General features: G+C 40.9%; 2 protein-coding genes across 8 annotated transcripts in view; one reads left to right on the forward strand and one right to left on the reverse strand.

Annotated features, from left to right (window-relative positions):
• Positions 1-7635, forward strand: part of fmnl2a (formin-like 2a) — a 33692-nt gene extending 26057 nt beyond the window's left edge. For 2 of the 5 annotated variants that reach the window (XM_077728825.1, XM_077728830.1), the window contains 12 exons: positions 10-30; positions 618-742; positions 835-1034; positions 1113-1347; positions 1416-1484; positions 1555-1635; positions 1709-1838; positions 1942-2105; positions 2172-2273; positions 2922-3017; positions 3134-3257; positions 5698-7635. In XM_077728825.1, the coding sequence (XP_077584951.1) occupies positions 10-30; positions 618-742; positions 835-1034; positions 1113-1347; positions 1416-1484; positions 1555-1635; positions 1709-1838; positions 1942-2105; positions 2172-2273; positions 2922-3017; positions 3134-3257; positions 5698-5807 (1457 nt within the window). In that variant the 3' untranslated portion in view covers positions 5808-7635. Of the gene's footprint in view, positions 1-9; positions 31-617; positions 743-834; positions 1035-1112; positions 1348-1415; positions 1485-1554; positions 1636-1708; positions 1839-1941; positions 2106-2171; positions 2274-2921; positions 3018-3133; positions 3258-4487; positions 4613-5697 lie in introns of all 5 variants that reach the window. The other 3 variants (XM_077728826.1, XM_077728828.1, XM_077728827.1) reach the window with 3 other exon arrangements.
• A 2954-nt stretch (positions 7636-10589) lies between these two features.
• Positions 10590-19285, reverse strand: prpf40a (PRP40 pre-mRNA processing factor 40 homolog A). 3 transcript variants are annotated; one of them, XR_013327952.1, is made up of 27 exons: positions 19142-19266; positions 18272-18415; positions 17647-17727; positions 17225-17243; positions 17127-17143; positions 17000-17041; positions 16767-16877; positions 16540-16660; positions 16335-16359; positions 16047-16241; positions 15849-15957; positions 14456-14520; positions 14215-14379; positions 14033-14141; positions 13813-13963; positions 13592-13725; positions 13395-13509; positions 13115-13242; positions 12923-13039; positions 12695-12832; positions 12437-12532; positions 12266-12352; positions 11667-11757; positions 11543-11604; positions 11272-11427; positions 10963-11108; positions 10590-10924 (listed from the first exon to the last, which is right to left on the reverse strand). XR_013327952.1 is itself a non-coding variant. In XM_077728831.1 (26 exons), exons 1-26 carry the CDS (start codon positions 19142-19144, stop codon positions 11019-11021), a joined length of 2571 nt encoding a protein of 856 aa, XP_077584957.1. In that variant the 5' UTR covers positions 19145-19285; the 3' UTR covers positions 10590-11018. The 3 variants fall into 3 exon arrangements, 2 of the variants coding, with proteins under 2 accessions (XP_077584957.1, XP_077584958.1); XM_077728831.1 differs by having other exon boundaries at positions 10590-11108; positions 19142-19285; XM_077728832.1 differs by having other exon boundaries at positions 10590-11108; positions 13115-13206.
• Between the last annotated feature and the right edge of the window lie 326 nt (positions 19286-19611).

The following is a 19611-nucleotide window of genomic DNA, read 5'->3' on the forward strand; positions in this document are numbered from 1 at the left end:
GCCAACCAGAGGGACCCATCAAACTGTTCTGTAGGTTCTGCCTGTTGTGTTCAGTTCAATCCTTTTTTAGTTTTTTGCTCCCCACTTTTTCCTCCTCCCCAGCATGCCTTGAAATGAGTATTTTCCTTCTCTTGAAAACATAAGCCTCTTTTGGCCACGTATTTGACCAATTGATGAATCATAGCTTTATTTGGAGAAAGTGATGAAAATACCAAGGATCACGTCAGTAGATTACCATAGTGCCCTGGTGTGTTTTTGTGCATCTCTGCATGCCCTTTTGTCTTTTTCCTCTTTTTGCCTGTTCACTGGCTCCATGCCAATAAATGTCAGCATTGATAGAGTCCAAAGTCATCATCTCTTAATTGGAAAATCCATAAAAGCTTGATGTGTTGAGTGAATAAATATAGTTAAGGCATTGAATTGATGTCATTCACTGCACTGTTGGCTTGATGTGACTGTAGTTTTTTTCCCCCCATTTCAACCTACTTCACAAGTTTGAGTGGCATTGTTAATGTAATGTTTCCCCATCACTCAGAGGACACACCCTATTCATTCCCTGCACGCGAGTGTGCGCACACTCCACTAGAATCAAACTGATCACTGTATTTTGTGTCCAGCCGTTAAGATCAAGAAACCCATCAAAACCAAGTTCCGCATGCCCGTCTTCAATTGGGTGGCCCTGAAACCCAATCAGATCAACGGAACCGTCTTCAATGAGATCGATGACGAAAGGATACTTGAGGTATGCTCAAAAGTGATTCCTAAGCCAAGTGAATTCTTTGTGAAGAATTTGATGCCAAGTTCAGGAATAAATGTTGTTTATTGGCCTTGCAGGACCTGAACGTGGATGAATTTGAGGAAATGTTCAAGACCAAAGCCCAGGGTCAAGCGGTGGAGCGAACTCTGAGCAAACAGGTCATCCAGAAGGGACCCAACAGAGTGACACTGTTAGATTCCAACAGGGCCAAAAACTTGGCCATAACACTGAGAAAAGTGGGCAAGACAGCTGAGGAGATTTGCAAAGCCATCCAACTGTAAGTCAACACGCACTGTGGCGAAACAAGAAAATGATGGTTAACATTGATTGTCATTCTCCCTCCCCTCCCTCTCAGCTTCGACCTGCGCACCCTACCGGTGGATTTCGTGGAGTGCCTCATGCGATTCCAGCCCACGGAGCACGAGGTGAAGACCCTACGGCAGTTCGAGAAGGAGCGCAAGCCGCTGGAGAGCCTGACGGACGAGGACCGCTTCATGATGCAGTTCAGCAAGATAGAGCGACTCATGCAGAAGATGACCATCATGGCCTTTGTCGGCAACTTCACGGAGAGCATACAAATGCTCACGCCGGTATGTGCATTACCACAAACTAATTTGCCTTCTTTTTCCCCTCTCCATTCACTTCTGTTTCCTTACAGCAACTCCATTCGGTCATTGCGGCATCGGTTTCCATTAAGTCGTCCCAGAAGTTGAAAAAAATTCTAGAGGTAAGCAACCTCCTTATCTCCACTTTTTTATTTTCCCCCCTTTTTTAACAAGCCATTTCCCTTCCGACAGATTATTTTAGCACTTGGAAATTACATGAACAGCAGCAAAAGAGGAGCAGTATATGGATTCAAGCTGCAAAGTTTAGACTTGGTAAGTCAAGCCCCACTCATCATTTATTCAAAAAATAACCCCCTGGCTTAGCTGACCCTCATTTTCTTTTTAGCTTCTGGACACCAAGTCGACTGACCGCAAGATAACACTATTACACTACATTGCTAATGTAGTGAAAGAGAAATATACACAAGTTGCTTTATTTTACAATGAGCTGCACTACGTAGAGAAAGCCGCATCGGGTGAGTCTATTTTTGAATATTTTTTTTTGGACTCTTTCAATTTGTATCATTCTTAATAAACTTGCCTAATGCTGAAATATCCTGCGACATTCCCCGCCCACAGTATCGTTAGACAACGTCCTGTTGGACGTAAAGGAGCTGCAACGAGGCATGGAGCTGACCAAGAGGGAGTACAGCATGCACGGCCATAACACCATGCTCAAGGACTTCATCACACACAACGAGAGCAAGTTGAAGAAGCTGCAGGACGATGCCAAGATCGCGCAGGTAAAGCCGGCATGAAGCCACCTGAGAAATCACCGACCGACGCCCTTGTTGTGTTTTTATCCACAGGATGCCTTTGACGAGGCCGTGAAGTTCTACGGGGAGAGTTCCAAAACAACGCCGCCGTCGGTTTTCTTCCCCGTCTTCGTGCGATTTGTGAAGGCGTACAGGGTGAGCTTTTCAGCCGTTCGCTCATCCGCGGAACCATTCCGATGTTGCCGGATCGAGTCGCTTGAGAACATTTGTATGGGAGGGAGTGCTAATGCGACATGACAGGAGCCACGGCGGCCCCCGCTGCTTAGCAGTGTGGCATCGGATTGTTTTTAACGTGTGCATTTCAAGATAGAGCTGATTTGTAATCTTGCTGGATGTAGTGGTTTGACATTTAGGACTACCTAAATTCATTTAGTGTTGTTTTCTTTTCCAAATGGGGTGTCAGAGGATGAATTGTTAAATTACATGCAAAAAAAGAGTATATTTCAAACATGGAATTGAGTTGAATACTTTTATTGCCATTATACAAGTTTAATGAGATTGAGAGAATCTTTTATTCAGAATGATCATTTAATGCCAGTCTTTAAGGTTTAAGTGTATACATCGCGGAAATGCCTTTCAATAACTACTTCTAAATGCTTATCACTGTTTAAAGTTGATCATATATGTGGCACTCGGAACAAAGTCTTGTTGAGGTACTTTTGTACTTATTGCTGGACAGCAACAAATGTATTTTTTTTTTTTTCGCTGTTACCTATTTTTGGTGATCTTTTTTTTCTGGTCACCATAAACACACATTCTAACTTTGTCTTGTGAACTCCATAGCAAGCCGAGGAGGACAACGAGCAAAGAAAGCGTCAGCAGCAGCTTCTGATGGAAAAACTTTTAGAACAAGAAGCCCTGAGGGAGGAAGAGCAAAAGGTATTTTGGCCCTCTTGCCCATAATATCAGCCTTAGGCCTTATGCTTGTTAAATACTTCAACGTAGAAGGGGCTAGCTACATTGATGCTATGTGTCCATGTACTCCTTCTCCTCAGTCTCCGTCTCATAAGAACAAAAGGCAACAGCAGGAGTTGATCCAGGAACTGCGGAAGAAGCAAGTAAAAGACAGTCGCCACGTATATGAGGGGAAAGATGGAGCCATTGAAGACATCATAACGGGTAATCTCATCTGCCCTTTGCTCATTTATTATCATCATATATAAGGCTCTGCATTAAGGTAAAAAAAAGAAAAGTTCCAAAGCAAACAGATGTTTGGAAGGTCATGATGATGAGAGCTGAGCTAATCCAGTAACACCCTGAAGTGTTGTTGACAATGTCGCTTACTTGCTTTGCTGAGTAACACATGGCCGATGCTGTGACTAACTCTTGAGCAAATTGATCATTATCACGGAGATGAATACTGCAATTGTAGGTGCACCTGCATAATGAGGGCTGTCATTTTAGTGGGCAAAAGATTGTAATTTTTGACAGGTAGTTAATACAAGTTTAATTGCAATTATAGTTTTCAAAGTTGAATTGAACTCCGTTAAACATTGATGATGCTAGACGATCCAGGGTTGCTTCAAAAGTAAGCTATTTGGTTGTTATTTTATAAAATAACTAGTCCAACTGGATTGGGTGTCTATTACCGTCATTGATCAGGAATTTTTTTTAAGGTAAAACTGGTTTTAAAAAAGGTTGAATTAGGTTATACAGGGTATTAAAATTAGTAATATTTGTATTATTATTTTATATTACAAAGCAGTTTGGTAGTTTTTTTCTATCAATACTGCTAAGTATTAGAACACTTTATGATATGCCATACAGTTTTCAACACTGCAAAAGTCAATGAAAATGAAATAATTACATTTAATAATTAACTCATTTAAAATTGTCAATCCAGCAATTTCATTTGCAGGTGTACCTACTTTTGTGGCTGGTTACTATACACATGATTACAAAGTTTACTGTTTTAAGTACAACTTGATTTGAAGATAATGATGGCGCAATTGCATTAACTCGGCTGTCTAATGCTGACAGGGGGAATTGTTTGATCCTTAACTGATGTTGCTCGCTTTTTTTTTTTAACTTTGACGAAATATCTGTCAAAAACAGGGGTGTCCAAACTTTTTGGTCCGAGGATGCATTCAGAAAAATCCCAGGATAGAAACAAGGGTCATCATGCAAACTATATAATTTTTATTGATACTTTTGGAGTGTAAAAATGAGAATTCCACTCCATTTCTTTAGTAGTGAGCAAACAATCGAGCAATTCCCCTCCCGTGTGTACATAAATGCTTTGTGCTAACAGTGGGCCAACTGCTATAGAAGTCTGCTGCGCTTATCTCGTGTGCCTTGTCTTGTCGTGGCTGTCCTGTTTGTCTGTTTTGCTGGTTGTCGTGGACGCAGTGCTGAAGACGGTGCCCTTTACCGCCCGCACCGCCAAGCGCGGCTCTCGATTCTTCTGCGAGCCCGCCCTCAATGAGGAGTACCATTACTAAGCTTGTAGAACTCTCTCGCACATACAAAACAAGGTCGCCGGAAGTCTCCGTTCTCCTTTTTTCTCCCCTTTTCTCCCCCCTCTGACGTTCTCCTCAAATGACCTTGCACGCCTACTAACTTTTTCACGTGGCCTTGCTGCTGTGACATGTTTTTGTTTATTGAAGTTGACTTTTCTTCCTGATTGTGGGGTCTTGGTGAAGGTCCACCTGCATGATGTCATTTATCATCATCTGATATAAATAATTTCATCATTCGTTTTACCCACCCACTCTTAACTGTTTAACTCAAGAGTAGTCATTTCTGCCAAACGAATTTTTAACACAATACTGTCGTCTTCTGGCCATAGAAGGTAACGCAAATAAAACAATAAAATGTTTTAGTTTTATTCTGATGAGGGAGATTTTTAATACTGTTAATGACTTAGAATTTTGTAATCACCATGATAGTTTACAATGTTCAATAATTCACTACTCATCATGACCATTTTTCCCATCTTTCCACAAGGGTGACAATTCAAACTGTTGTCTTGCATGTTGATTTAACATTGTCTACTTCCGCATGCAAATGATTGCAAGTTTCCCACTAATGATTTATTTGCTTTTGCATGCTTGTGTTGAATTTTTTTGGGGGAAAATGTTTATTCAACCCGTGCGCTCATGTCACGGCTGGCAGCTTGTCTGTAAAGACATTTACAACTTGGAGCAAGACAAAAGCGCATTTTAAAACTGCATCCTCCTGCTTTATCTTTTTTTTTTTAATGCTTGCATTTAAGCTAGTAGTAAGCTGCACTTTTGATATTTCTCTTTTCGTCTACACTTTATTCAGCCCTGAAGAGGAGTGATGAGCTACAATGCAATCCTAATGGTCTCTCAGACAAAAAAACATTGAGGGACATGGGACACCCCCCCCCCCCCCCCCCAACCCTGGCACTTGTAGCTACTTAGTCAGGAGGATGCATTGTTAATAAGATAAAATGAAAGGCCATTCCCTTGCTGCTTTGACAGTTTTGAGCAATTGGACTAACAGACAGGCTGCTGGCTTGGCGTTCATCTCAAGCGCTTTGCCTGTTTTCTGCGCTATTAACACGTCTTTGTTCTCCCGGGCATTATTGCCACAGATCTTCGGAATCAGCCTTACAGGCGAGCAGATGCCGTGCGGCGCAGTGTCCGGAGACGCTTTGACGACCAGAATTTGCGGCCGCTCAACAATGGCGAGGTGGTTGTCTGACTGAAAGCTGGACGGATGTGGAACTGGGAATGTGTTTGGGGAGACAGAGGTAGGGAATGGATGGATGTTTTTCAGCATTTTTAGATATTTAGATGGGTGGAGACAAAGTGACTGAGAAAGTGATAGTGGGATGGATGCAATGTTGCAAGCTCTTTTGATCTGAATGAAAAGTGAATAGACTATGGAAGTATGTTTATATAAATGCTCTCCCATATATATATATTTAAATATATATTTCTTTGGCCTTTAGTTTTGCACATTTTCATTGCAGTGACCTCAAATTTTCACAGCTTGTGTAAAAATGTATCAGTCACTTCAAAAGAAAAGGTATTTTGCGTGTTAGAGTGCTCGGTTGGACTCAATCCACTAAGTCACTGCAGAATGTTTTTCTCCACAAACTTTGCAAAGATGGTACTAACTACAAAACAAACTAGAACTTGGTACCAAAAAATGTCAAGAAAAAGGCTGAAATATGGGTTTCCACAATTGCTCTTCCAAAGTCTATGCAGGAAGGTTTCACAAACCTGCTCCACTGTCACTGGTTGGCCTATGTAATGGGTGCATTTCTGTCCTGGGGACAGACCTGTAATGGTTATATTCTCAGTATGGTTCTACACAAAAATGCCCTCTGACTCTACAGCTATTTTGGGGTGATGTGTACATGGCATTTGGGTGGGCGACAGCCCTTTGCCTTTGGAAAGCCCTCACTCATCCATTACATTATGTCAAAAGTGCACTACACTGTTCAATCCTTGGTTTTGCTCAAATTATAGGTGCAATGCAAAACATCCAATATCATGTCTTGGTTGGATTTCTGGCATACTACCCTGAAAAAAAGCTCTGGAGGTTAAGCAAGGGTTGTGCATGGTTGCTACTTGGATGGGAGACTGACTGCCTTGGAATACTGGGTGCTGGAAGCTCTTTTGTTTGCTCACTTAACCTCGTGAGAAGCAGTTGGATCCACATTATACACAAACCTCTCACCACACAAACATAAATTGACTTACGTGGGGGTAGGTTGGTCAAAGTCAATGTCAAATATGCACTACATGGGTTAATGCTTGGTTTTGCTCAACGTACAGGTGCTGGGCAAAACATCCAATATGTCCTGGTTGAATTTCTGGCATAGTACCTTGAAAAAACTCTGGTGGATAAGCAGGGTTATGCATGGATGGATACCACTTGGATGAGAGACTGCCTTGGAATAGTGGGTACTGGCAGCTCTTCTCTTTGCTCACTTAACCTCATGAGTTGCAGTTTGATGCACAATATACACAAAGACCTCACTCACACTTACTTGGATGGGCTTAGGTAGATAGGTTGGCAAAACTCAATGTCAAATTTGCACTACACTGTTAAATACTTGGTTTTGCTCAAATTATAGGTGCAATGCAAAACATCCAATATCATGTCCTGGTTGGCCTTCTGACATAATACCCTGAAAAAACTCTGGAGGTTAAGCAAGGTTGTGCATGTTTACTACTTGGATGGGAAACTCCCTTAGACTACTGGGTGCTGGAAACTCAAATGTTTTCTTACTTAACCTTGTGAGAGGCAGTTTGATCCACATTATACACAAAGCCCTCATTCACCTTTACTTATATATATTTGTGTCAAACTTCATGAAAAATATTAAATTTTACTCTTGCTAAAACTATAGATTCAACTCAAAATGTCTAATATCATATCCTGGTTGGTAAAATTATGTCAAGAATATTGGTCCATGCCTGCCAGAAGCAGGTGGGACACCAAGATTTTTGTTTTCAGGTAGTGACTGGAGTTTGAACCCAGGACCCTGGATCTCAGAGACTAATGCTCTAACCACTCAGCCAGCAGAGGACATAACAATTTAACTAAAAAAAAAAAAAATGTCATGGGTTTTGAGCCCAAAACCCATGTCAATTTTTTTTTTTTTTAGTTAAATTGTTATGTCCTCTGCTGGCTGAGTGGTTAGAGCATTGGGCTCTGGGTGTCTGAAACCCAGGGTCCTGGGTTCAAATCCCGGTCAGGACTTGGAAAATAAATCTTGGTGTCCCTGCCTCTGGTGGGAGGGGCCAAGACACATGGTCCCCTCCCACCAGAAGACACTTGGTCCCCACCCACCAGAGGTGGGAGGTGACACCAAGACACTCCCCCCTCCCGCCAAAGGCGGATGAGACCAACACTTATACTTATACCAAAACACTTATACCACTTTTTAGCAAAAGGTTATTGGGTCCCCTCCCGCCTTCGGCGGGAGGGGACATTAAGACACTTGGTCCCCTCCCGCCTTCGGCGGGAGGGGACCTAACTGTCTTGGCCCACCCACAACACCCTTGGTCCACCCCCGCCTTCGGCGGGGGTGGACCGACGGTCTTGGCCCACCCACAACACCCTTGGCCCACCCCCGCCTTCGGCGGGGGTGGGCCGACGGTCTTGTCCCACCCGCAACACCTTTGCCCCCCTCCCTTACCGAAGGCCGAGGCAAGACACTTGGTTCTCTCCCGCCTTCGGCGGGAGAGAACCAAGATTTTTGTTTCCAGGCAGCGACCGGGAAGCGAACCCACGACCCTGGATGTCAGAGGCTGATGCTCTAACCACTCTGCTGGCGGAGCCCCCAATAATTCTAGTAAAAAAAAAAAAATTTGACATTGGTTTTGGGAAAAAAATAAAAAAATAAAATGTATACCGAGCCGGGATTTGAACACAGGATCTGATATTTCAGAACCCAGCGCTCTAACCACTCCGCCAACAGAGCCACTATAGTTTGCTTACAAAAAAACAAAAACTTGACATGACTTTACCAACCAGGTCATGATTTTAGATGTTTTGAGTAGCATCTATAGTTTTAGCAAGAGTAAACTTTGACATTTTTTTCATGAAGTTTGCCACACAAAAACATAAGTAAAGGTGAGTGAGGACTTTGTGTATATTGTGGATCAAACTGCTTCTCACGAGGTCAAATGAGCAAACATAAGAGCCTCCAGCACCCAGTCTTCCCAGGCAGTCTCCCAACCGGGGCACTAACCAGCCCCAATCCTGCTTAACCTCATGCATTTTCAGGGTAGTATGCCATCAGCCTAACTAGGACACATGAGATTTGATATCTGAGTAGTACATATCATTTCACCAAAACCAAACTTCCTTTTTTACCTATTTAGTGCACGTTTCAATGAAGAACCACAAATTTATACATATATGTATATAGGATATAGACAAACAATAGCATTAACCATAACAAACTATAGCACAAGTCCATAACATGTTTCGTTATTCAAATTTCCATCAGTTGGATGACTGAGTCCAACCGAGCATACTTTAACACGCAAAATGCCTTTTTTTCTTTCAACGTGAACGGCCTTTCTAAACCTGAAAAGGTAGAAACACCAGGCGTTAAAGACCAACTACACAAGCTGTGAAAATTTGAGCTTATTCTAACAAAAATTGTCAAAATTATCAGCCTACGAAATGGGGTCAAATATTTTGGAACGCCCTGTCTATGTCTCCGTGGGGGAGCTGGATTACATTTTAAGAAACAAAAAGTGCCTCAACTTCCAAAAATGATGTGCACCAACATGAAAGGCAATTGAGAAGCATTTTGTTAAAAAAATGATGCACATGCTAGTTTTAAAAATAGATATATTTTTTAATCATATAAACTAAAGAATTTCCACTGAGATTTTTAATGATTAAATTATTACTTTCACCACAATATGTAAACATAAATTACATTGTGTAACATGACTATTTTCCAAAAATCAGGGTTTTAAGTGAATTTTAGTGACATGTGCATCATTTTTTGGGTCAAATGTCCTAAATTCTTTGTCTTCATGTTGAACAATCAAATCAAGGTGAAACTTTCCTTCACTTGATGATGCCATGACTGGATAAGATTTGTACTTTGTAAACAATATTCTTACTACTGCATTTATCAAATGTGTTATTTAACCACTGAAATTTGTGTTTTCATCTTAAGTGTTTAAAAACAGAAAACAAATTCAAACTGTACAGTTTTTCTTTCCCTTCAAACTGTTTTGTTTTGTACTGAAGTTTAACATTCACACACACACACGACCAGATGATTATTAATATTGTACATAATGTTCAAACCTTTGGCTCTACAACTTGAATGTTATTTTGTAACTTATAGATTCATTTTTTTGTGTTTGTGTGTATATTTAATGAAGCCAAAAGCAGCCAGGGGGAAACTTTGTTTGGAAAGGTTCCTCTGGCACGCGCAAGTATTTTGATATGGAATAATAACGGCTGCAGTCTCAGTGATGAAACACTCCAATTGATTTTTGATCATCTCCCTGGTTCATCTCTTTTTTTTTTTTCCTCCCGGCAACTTTCATCCAACTGGAATAACTGCTCTACGATGGTCAATTTTGACCGGTAATATATTTTAGTTAACGTTGCACTCACTGAAGATTAACATTTGTTTTAGGAGATGTTCTATTTCCAATATGATGAAATAAAATAAAACAATGAGATTGGTTTATTTTTTGTTGTCATAAATAGATGTGCTAAAGTGTGTTGCACATGGTTTGTTGTGAGTAAAGTACATCCCAAAATATTACTTACTTTAACTCACATTTACATATGATATGCTTTGATGAAGCCAGAAAGTTAATTTGTTGGACACCAAAATGAAATAATTTAATTCCATAAACAAAGTAGCCTTCTTATACATAGTCTACTGCCTTAGAAAAAAATCCTTCTAATACATGGTCTATTTTCGCCACAAAAATGGCCTTAATTTTCATAGTCTACTTCTACAAGCAGCAGAAATAAGACTCGGACTACATGAACTGAAATTCTTTATTCTATGTGAATCTCAATTGATCGAATTATTTTGGATTAAATGTTTTGAGGTTGCAGTCACAAGTGGGTTTTCAATGAAAGATCCAATGGCTTAAAAAAATGATAATAATTGGGTTCCGATCTCAATTTAATTATGATGGAAACCTCTCACATCAATGAACACTAAACGATGCTAAGAAAGACTAAAAGTTGTCAACACAGACACAATCATATCACAAACCGAGATCCTGGTATGAAATAAACTCATTGTCCAACATCCCCATTGAGACCTGAAGGGGGCAATATCCCCTAGGGAAGGAATGCCTGTGTGTGTATGTGTGTGTGTGTGTGTGTGTGTGTGTGTGTGTGTGTGTGTGTGTGTGTGTGTGTGTGTGTGTGTGTGTGTGTGTGCATACGTAAGACATGTCATCAAGGCGCATCGAGCTGCTCAAGTAAAGTTCTTCTTCTTTTTTCCAGCTCGCCTTCACTCAGTTCACTTCCAGAAGTTTCCCAGCCTCCCTTTATAGCAAAAAGAAAAAAATATTTAAAAAATCAATTAATTTTCATTTTTTTTGCAAACTTGAGATTTTTGACATTACAACCAAATAACCAAAATAAATAAACATTTGCAAAACTTAACAATAAGAATATAGTTTTTGTGTTGCCGTTTTTCAGTGCTAACCTCATCCTTGGGGGCTTTGCCTTTGGGCGATTTGTGTTTGGAATCCGAATGGGACTTGGCTCGGGCCTTCTCGCCATCCTTGTCCTTCTCGTTGTCTCGGTCTCTCTTGGAGTCGCGATTGCCTTTCTTTTCGGTCACGTCCGAGTCAGGTGAGCCCTGCAGTCGTCACATGGACATTTGTCAACCCTCCCCAAATGCCACTTAATTTCACGCGCTCAAAAGCCAAATTGACAAGTTTCACTTATGCCGAGAAAGATTTTGGTCCACTTACAGACTTGTGTCGTCTCTTCTTCGCCTTCTTCTTGTGCTTCTTGGACTTCTTGTAGCTTCTCTCTGGGGGGAACGGTGGAAGGTGAGCTGCCATCCGACAACAAACGGGCACGACTTTGACTTACCTGACTCGGCACTGGACGAGCGCTCGGAGGGTGTCTTGGATGCCGAGCGCTTTTTCTTCTTGTGGTATTCCTCCTCTTCGGATTCCGAACCCTTAACAAACAGGAGAATCGTCAGTTAACCAGATAATTCAAGATTGAATGGATTGCCATCAATCTTGCAGGATGTTTGTATAATATGGGGCTAAATTAAGTCAGGTCAGAAATGTGTGTACAGATAATTAAAGAACAAGTAAAAGAATCATATTTGCAGAATAGTGAACTGATTTTAGGAAAATCAGGTAAATGGTTAGTAAGATGTATTCAAGAATGAATATATGAAGTAATATCAAAATTGGAGAATGTAATACGAAATGGAATAGGTGATTGAATTTTGGGGTAATAAGTTAAGGTCAGAGAGGTAAGAAAATTACTTTTGGGAGGAAACATAAGAAAGCCTTCCAACACGTTTTTTTAAAAGGAAAAAGCCCTTCCTCTATAATAGTGTTTCAATGAAAGAGGGGTGACATTTTGGGGCACAAGAGCAGATTTAGAGTACCCACTCTACCAAATATGGGGATGCTTCTAGTTTGTGATGGTTCTCCCCCTCCCCCTTTACTGACCGATCGAGAGCGGGATCGCTTCCTGTGATGCTTTTTGGACTTCTTGGAGTGCTTTTTGGTCTTGGAGTGGTGATGCTGGCACTCGTGCTACACAAAGAGGAAGGAAAAAGAAAAGTTGCTTAAAGTAAAGTCTCATTTCCGAAGCTAGAGTGTGCTTCCGCTAAAACTCACCTCCAAGACGTGCATGAAGTCTTTGAAGATCCTCTTCCTCTCTGATTCCAGAGTGACATCTTCAAAGGCAGCCTCCTTCAAAAATCTTTCCCTCACCTGAAAAAAAGCCATTAAAACATATGTAATAACTTCATTCACCGCATCGGCACCGACAGAATTCCAATTCATTTGAACCGGGGAGGAGCTTTCCTAGTTCAGATGGATTGGACATCTTTATCGCCACCAGGGACAGTCGGCGAGCCGGAAATCTGTACTCACGGCCTCCCAAGAGTCGTCAGGCTCCAGCGGGGGCGTGGCCTGCTTCAACATGGCCTTGAAGGCCGCCTCTTTCCTCTTCATCTTTCTGGCTTCCTCCTTCTCACGTTCACGCTCCCTTGCCTCAGCTTTCTCCAGCAACTGAATACAAAAAAATCAACTCTGGCATGATTTCCACAGAATAACACGACCATAACAAGTCCATTGCGGCCGGAAAAAAAAGGCACTCACGCTGTTGAAGGCCAACTTGATATTCCCGGCATCAAGTGTGGTGGCTCTCTTGTCGGAGCTGATGACAGATCCAAAGTCATCAAAGGTGGTGTTGATTTCCACCAGGAAGCTCTTGTCCTGCCGAGACCGTGTTTAAAAAAACATGATTCCAAAAATATTCAGAGAGTAGCACGCTAACTGGCTGGCGCTCACTTTCATGATGTCTTTAATAATTCTCTTCTCGTCATGGTAGCGCGCCTTCAAGTCCTCCACGTAGAATTTGAAGAGGTCCAGAGGAGTGGAACCTGCCGAATACGTCAAAGAGTTCCTTCTTTTTTCCACTTTAACAAAAGAATAGGAAATAAGTGGAAAACACTATAGACCAGCTAACAAAAATTTGGTATTTTCTTGTTTCCAATGTGATTCTTGAAAGCAGGGTGACACAAATTTTTAATCCATCTCACATTTTAAACACCCAAGAGACACTTCTTACCTGGCTGGCCCAGCATGTTGGCAAAACGGATGTCAGAACTCAACGTGGGGTACATCTCCATCCATGCTGACATGGAGTGGAGCTGTCCATGGTCATGAAGTTCATCCAGAAATTTCTGGGACCAAAAAAAAATGTTTTTAATGAAAGCACTAGCTCAAATGGCAGCAGGCACAATCCATTTCAGAGCCGAGGCTTACCTGGAAAGACTCCCTGTTCTTGCGCTGTCGTCTCCTCTCCCTCAGAAGGGTCTTCTGCTTATCCTCCTCTTCCTCCTTCTCTAGTGCGCGGATATGCTCCTCAAAGCAAATAAGAGCGTCCTCTTTGTCCATGTCTGCCAGTACAAAAAAAATAAATTCTTCAAGATCACAAGCTACTCTGTAATTGCAAACTGTAAAAAAAAAAGAAGACTTGTGCCTACTTTGCAGTTCTTCATCCTCTGCAAACGTCGGATTATCAAGCAAGTACTGCTGAGCTTCTGACCAGGTGGTACGGTAGGTGACGTTGGCCATGTTGTCCAGAATGTTCTTCAGAGCTTCCCAGTTTCTCTTCCTCAGCTGCTTAGCTTGTTCCTAAAAAGGAGAAAAAGGGAAATGTTAGCAACTCACTTGTGTATCCCCCCCCCCCCAAGGAAGCCTCACCTTCTCCTTCTTTGCCAGGTAGAACAAAACATCCTCGTAAATCTCCTGTCTGTCCCTCTCGGGAACGCAGCTCCACACTTCCTGATCGTTGAACATCTGTTCTGCTTTCCTATAAATATACACATCTAAATTTAGAAAAAAATATACTCTGAACAAAAAATAATAATGATTAAAGAACATACTTATATCTGGTGGTGGATGTCATTTTATCATGGTTCTCCAAGAACCTCTGGAAGGTTTCTTTGGACTCCTTGTATTTAATTCTGGCCTCCTCCTTTTCCTCCTTCTCTGTTTGGACCTTGTAGGCGTTAAATGCCTGTTTCTTCTCGCTAAGCTTAGGCAGAGCACTTCAAAAAAGAGCAAAATATCAATTTAAGGTCTGAGTTTCTAATGCAATCAAAAATTTCACAGCAAACTTTATACCTGTAGCGAGGGTCATTGATGATCAATTTCATAGCCTGTTCCCATGAAGAATTGGAGGACACGCCCTGAAACGTAAAAGGGCCAAGATGAATTATTGCAGTGTTTAAGAAAATTAAAAAGAGTAGGAAAAATAATTAAGTCAGTGAGGAAAAAAAAACGTGTATCCATCTGAATTAGAAAAAACTGAAAAACCTTCAACTGAGCTTTTATTAGATAGTTTTAGGGACTGAAAGCAAAAATAGAGGGAGCAACTGAAGCCTTTATTTCAGTGTCGAAAAAGTGGTTCAGTTAATTTTTTTTGAGAATTCTCCAAAACAAAGAATAGATTATAGTTATTAAAATCAATGTATGGGGAGAAAAATAGATATTTTAATTTTGGTCACTATGGCGAATGGTCGTCCCTTGCCATAAATTGACAAGAACTACACCTAAACCAAAGATGAAATCTGCACAAATAAGGTATCTTCTTGACATTTGAAGATATCCGTGGTATTCCTTCGCCGAGACAAGATGGCGCAAGGGCCTACTCGGAAATGCGCAAAGAGTTATAGTGATGACTCATTTTTGGGGGGCACACGGGGTGCGGCTTGGTCGTCTGTCATAGACGTGTCACTGAGGACACATGCGAGCCGTGGCAATTGATTTGGCAATCTCGTTACTTGTCAGTTATTTAAATGCATTCAAAATTCGAAAGAGGTGTGCGTATGTTTTGTCTGAATAAGCTATTCACGAAGCCATAGCTATTAGCACTTTTGGAAAATGGCAAAAAAAAAACCCAGAGGGGAGCAACAGATTTAGAAAGTGACTAGTTCTAGCAGCAAGTGTGGTTGCAAAGTGTTCAGACACTTTTCCACAGCAACAAGAGGTGACAATGCTACAACCTCTAAGGAGGGCCACGTAAGGTGTGTTGATTAACACACCAGGCTCGTGTCCGCCGGGATTTGGGTGACGGCAGTGATGATGTGAGAAAACAGGGCTATGATAAGTCTTCCAAATTTGACTTTTCACTGGGAAATTTCCCTTATGGGCTATTAATTTTGTGGTATGGTGAAAAATGACGTGATTAGCTGTTGAGTCTGTGAGAATCTCAATAAGCTTTTAGCATAATTCATTCCCATGCAAAAATAAGGGCTAGACGTCCAATTCAATTTAATTTAGAGGGTGGAAGTGACCAGTCAATCACTAAAGAATAGATACATTTTAAAAAACCCAATCTTTTTTAACCGATTCTGAAGTGGAAGGATTTAAAGTAGGCCTTGTTTGATTTTTTTCACCTCCGAGGAATTCATTTGGACATCCCTGTACTAAATGTAACCAGAGCCAGTCCAAGACCAGACATACAGTATTGTTTCTGTTGTAGATTTGTGAATGTGGCCTTCTTGAGCTTGCCTACCTTCTCCTTAAGAAGCTCTTTGAAGGCCTGCTTGGCCTCCTCTTTCGTGTTCCATTTCAAAACTTTCTTCTGAATTTCTGGACGCAGTTCCTCTGTCTTGACTTCGACACTAAGATTTAAAGAAAATTGACGTTGACGCTACAGATCCAAAAGCAATATTTTTTTAAAAAACTGACTTTCCCGGCAAGCGCCTACTACCTGGTCTCGGCGGCACTGTCCAACGAAGCCACGGCGGGCGGTTCGACGGTCTTGATCTCTGGCACCTGGGAAACTAGCACTTCTGGGACCGCTTCCACCACCTCGGCTTCCTTCGCAGGAGCCATGGGCGCTTGCAGGCTTTCCATCGGCTGCATGGGTTCAGGGGTGACGCCCGGAGCCATTACTTCTGAAGTGCTTTAAAAAAAAAAAAAATAGAAAAGAAAAGACAGGATTTAATAGCACTGTGACTAAAATCAAATTTTATTCAAGAAAAGCGTGAACGCTTACCCATTCTCTTCAGCTTTGATCATGGCTGCAACAAAACAAAACACCATTAAGATCTTTTGTTTTCATTTCAAAGCATTGCCCAGATAAGAGAAAAGCACTGGGTTGACACACCATGTTACACTTGCACATAATTAAACATTGAGTCATTCTCTTGCAAGCCAATTTAATAAGTGAAGGCTCATTAAAAAGGCAAGGGCTGCTTTACCTTCCAGATCCTCCAGCTCTTTGGGTTTGGTCCATCTGGACTCTTTTGTTTGAGAGTTGTAGTAGTATGGCTTCCCTGCATCTGACTTATATTCTTTCCATGGACATTTGGACAGCAATTGCTGTGGGGGCACAAGCACAACATAGTTTTAATTATTACACATTGCCAGGTATTGAGATATTTAAAAAAAAGAAGAACAAATGTCAACAAACGAATTGTTTGCATACTTCTGCAGGAGACTTGAGATCCTCTGGTTTTTCCCATGTGGACTGCTTGGTCTCTGTGTTGTAGTAATAAGTTTTCCCATCTAATGATTTGTGTTCTGTCCAGAGGGATTTCTAAGATGAACAAAAGACAACCAAAAACAAGTTCATCATTCAGGGTTTGAAAGTTTGTTGGGCGAAACCATGAACGAGTGTAAAAAAAAAACATGTTTGCATAACGTCCTTGTTTTACGAACCTTCTTAGGCTGCTCTTCCTGTCCGGATCCATTTGTTGTACTCTGTGAAAAGCACCAAAGACATGCAAGTCAGAAGGTACCAGGAGCTCATTAGGTCAACTTTACCGAAGACAAAAATGTTACTTACAGTGGTTCCAGGTGCAGCTGTTTCAAAAAAAAAAATAAAGAGTTAGATAAATGTACAATGAAAATGTGCAAGATGGTTGGTGACGTGTAAGTGCTTACCTGGGTTGTCAACGCCAGGCTTTTGAGGAGACAAAAGGAATAATTAATTTCCAAAAGCACCTTCAACAATAGGCAATGAATAATGAAAACGTCTGACATTGTTTGACCTGTGTGACGTTTCTTTTCTAAAACATCTCAATAGAATTAATTGTGTTGATTAAGTGTATTCTAGTAGGCTCTTTCACGCCACTTGATTAACGATTATTCTTCACAATGATTCCAAAATATGAAATAATAGTCCAATTAAAGCTGATTCACATCTGAGCTAAAGTGAAAATAAAGCAAGTTATCATTATCATTCCTGTCAAAAAAGCTGTCTCCGGCAGCAATGTGTCCGACATAAGCACTACTTGTTGTGTACTTTCCAAAACATGTGTGAGGTGGCATGCCGATGATGAAAGGCAGAGAGAGAGGAGAGTTACCGGTCCACTCGGCTGTACGGTCGCAGCTGGCAGGCGCGGAGGTAGCATCATCCCCATCATGGGTGGGATCATACCTTGCATCTATTAAAAGGAGCAACGTGAAATATTCATCTGGCATTTCCATAGTCTTCAGACAAGGCGCTGGCATTCACAGCTAAAAGCTTGCGAAAGTGAGAGCCAACGCACGCTGCCTAGTTAATGGTGCGACGACACTGCCTGCAATCTGTGAAAGACTTGCCATGCACGACACCCCCCGCCCCAAACTTCTCACGTTTTAAGATCGCATATGCCAGCAAAAGGTGACAAATCGAAGGCTGGAAATATTCCAAGCATGCAGCTGTAAGATAACTGGCGTAAATCAGGAAAGTTAACGATGCTGAATTTTCTCACATATTTTAACATTAATTAAATAATTTCCTTACTTTTCTACCAATATGGAGTGTAAAAATCAACCATTTAATGGCGAGATGTATCGATTCTTCGAAAACAACAGATCTATAATTGATGTCATGTAAAATTATATGCACTTATTAGGCTAGTGCCACCATTGACATTTAGTGTGTACTTTGGTTAGAAAAGAAATTGCTGGCAATAAAACTGAGATGAAATTACAACAAAGACTGACCTGTCCCATTGCAGGCGCTGACATGGATGGCAGTAAACCAGGGGGTATAATGCCAGGTGCCATCGCAGTCATGTTGGGTGGACGTTGCCCTATCGGGGGCATCCCCATAGGAGGGAAATGAGTCGGTATTCCTGGTGGTCCCATCTGGACAGAAAAAAATATCATGAGTTGGATCTAATATTAATTTCATTATCCAACTTTTTTCATTAATTATAATACATTTTACTTTATAAATGTAAAGTATTTTACAAGTGATCTTGGTAAATTACACAATTTAAAGAGCTTGATAGAATAATTAAATACACATTAAAGAGCTTGATAGAATAATTAAATACACATTAAAGAGCTTGATAGAATAATTAAATACACATTAAAGAGCTTGATAGAATAATTAAATACACATTTTACACTGAAGAAAAATTAACATGGGTAAATGCAATGTCCCACAACACCTGAATGTCTCATCGATTCACATGCGTCTAAACTGCGGTAGCCTTCAATGGCAAAACGCATAAATGGTGCTTTCTTGAAAGATCGAAGCCAGTTACAATGTGATAAATGATGATCAGACTTAGTATAATATCTCTTATTTTTAATTACCCACCTTTGGCCCATTTCTCTTCAGAAAAGGGATCGAACTTTAGCGTTTTTCCAGGTATTAGCTACGTCTTGCGGAAACTTTAGCATAAAGCTAACACAAGAGCAGAAGCTAAACCGCACTTTTAAGGATCAAGGAGCATTCATTTCTGAACAATCGCACCAAATACACACATTTTAACTATTTAATAAGCGCAATCGAGCAAAGGTAGATCCACATTCTTTCTGATTATGCTGTAAACGTGAAGTTGTTTTAAATGATCTCAAACTCACCATGATGACTAGAGGGGAGCTCCGACACTCTGGTGGAAGCACGTCGCAACAACGAGCGCTGCAATTGGCTCAATTTCCGTTGAATGATGGGTATCATATAAGCATGGCTAGATGTCTAATATACCCTGTAAGGCAAACAGAATGGCTGTCATCGCTTCTTGCCACATTGTGTCTGACAAATATGACGAAACGTATGATTAAAGTCAAGAGAATGTGTACTTTATAATGGCTATACGATGCTCAAAACTAATACAGTTTTCAAACTTATTTTATTTATATTCACCCCTACACCCACAGTGTATCAGATGTTTTCGATCAGAATTCTTATTTAGAAAATCCCCATTAATCCCAAAATCAACATTTGTGAAACAACAAACACACAACAACTTTCTTCCTTTCATAACACCGATCTGTCCTTGCCTCCTTCCCTTTTTTCCTCCGTAACTTCCTCAAAGTCATTATTGATTTGT

The sequence above is a fragment of the Stigmatopora nigra genome, chromosome 11 (genome assembly GCF_051989575.1).
Source record: "Stigmatopora nigra isolate UIUO_SnigA chromosome 11, RoL_Snig_1.1, whole genome shotgun sequence".
Lineage (NCBI taxonomy): Eukaryota > Metazoa > Chordata > Actinopteri > Syngnathiformes > Syngnathidae > Stigmatopora > Stigmatopora nigra.

Coding starts and splice junctions, on each gene's coding strand:
- prpf40a (XM_077728831.1), bottom strand. Junction 14,380..14,455: donor ATCAATGACCCTCGCTACAG/GTATAAAGTTTG, acceptor TCTTTTTTGAAG/TGCTCTGCCTAAGCTTAGCG. Junction 13,510..13,591: donor AGAACAGGGAGTCTTTCCAG/GTAAGCCTCGGC, acceptor TTTTGGTCCCAG/AAATTTCTGGATGAACTTCA.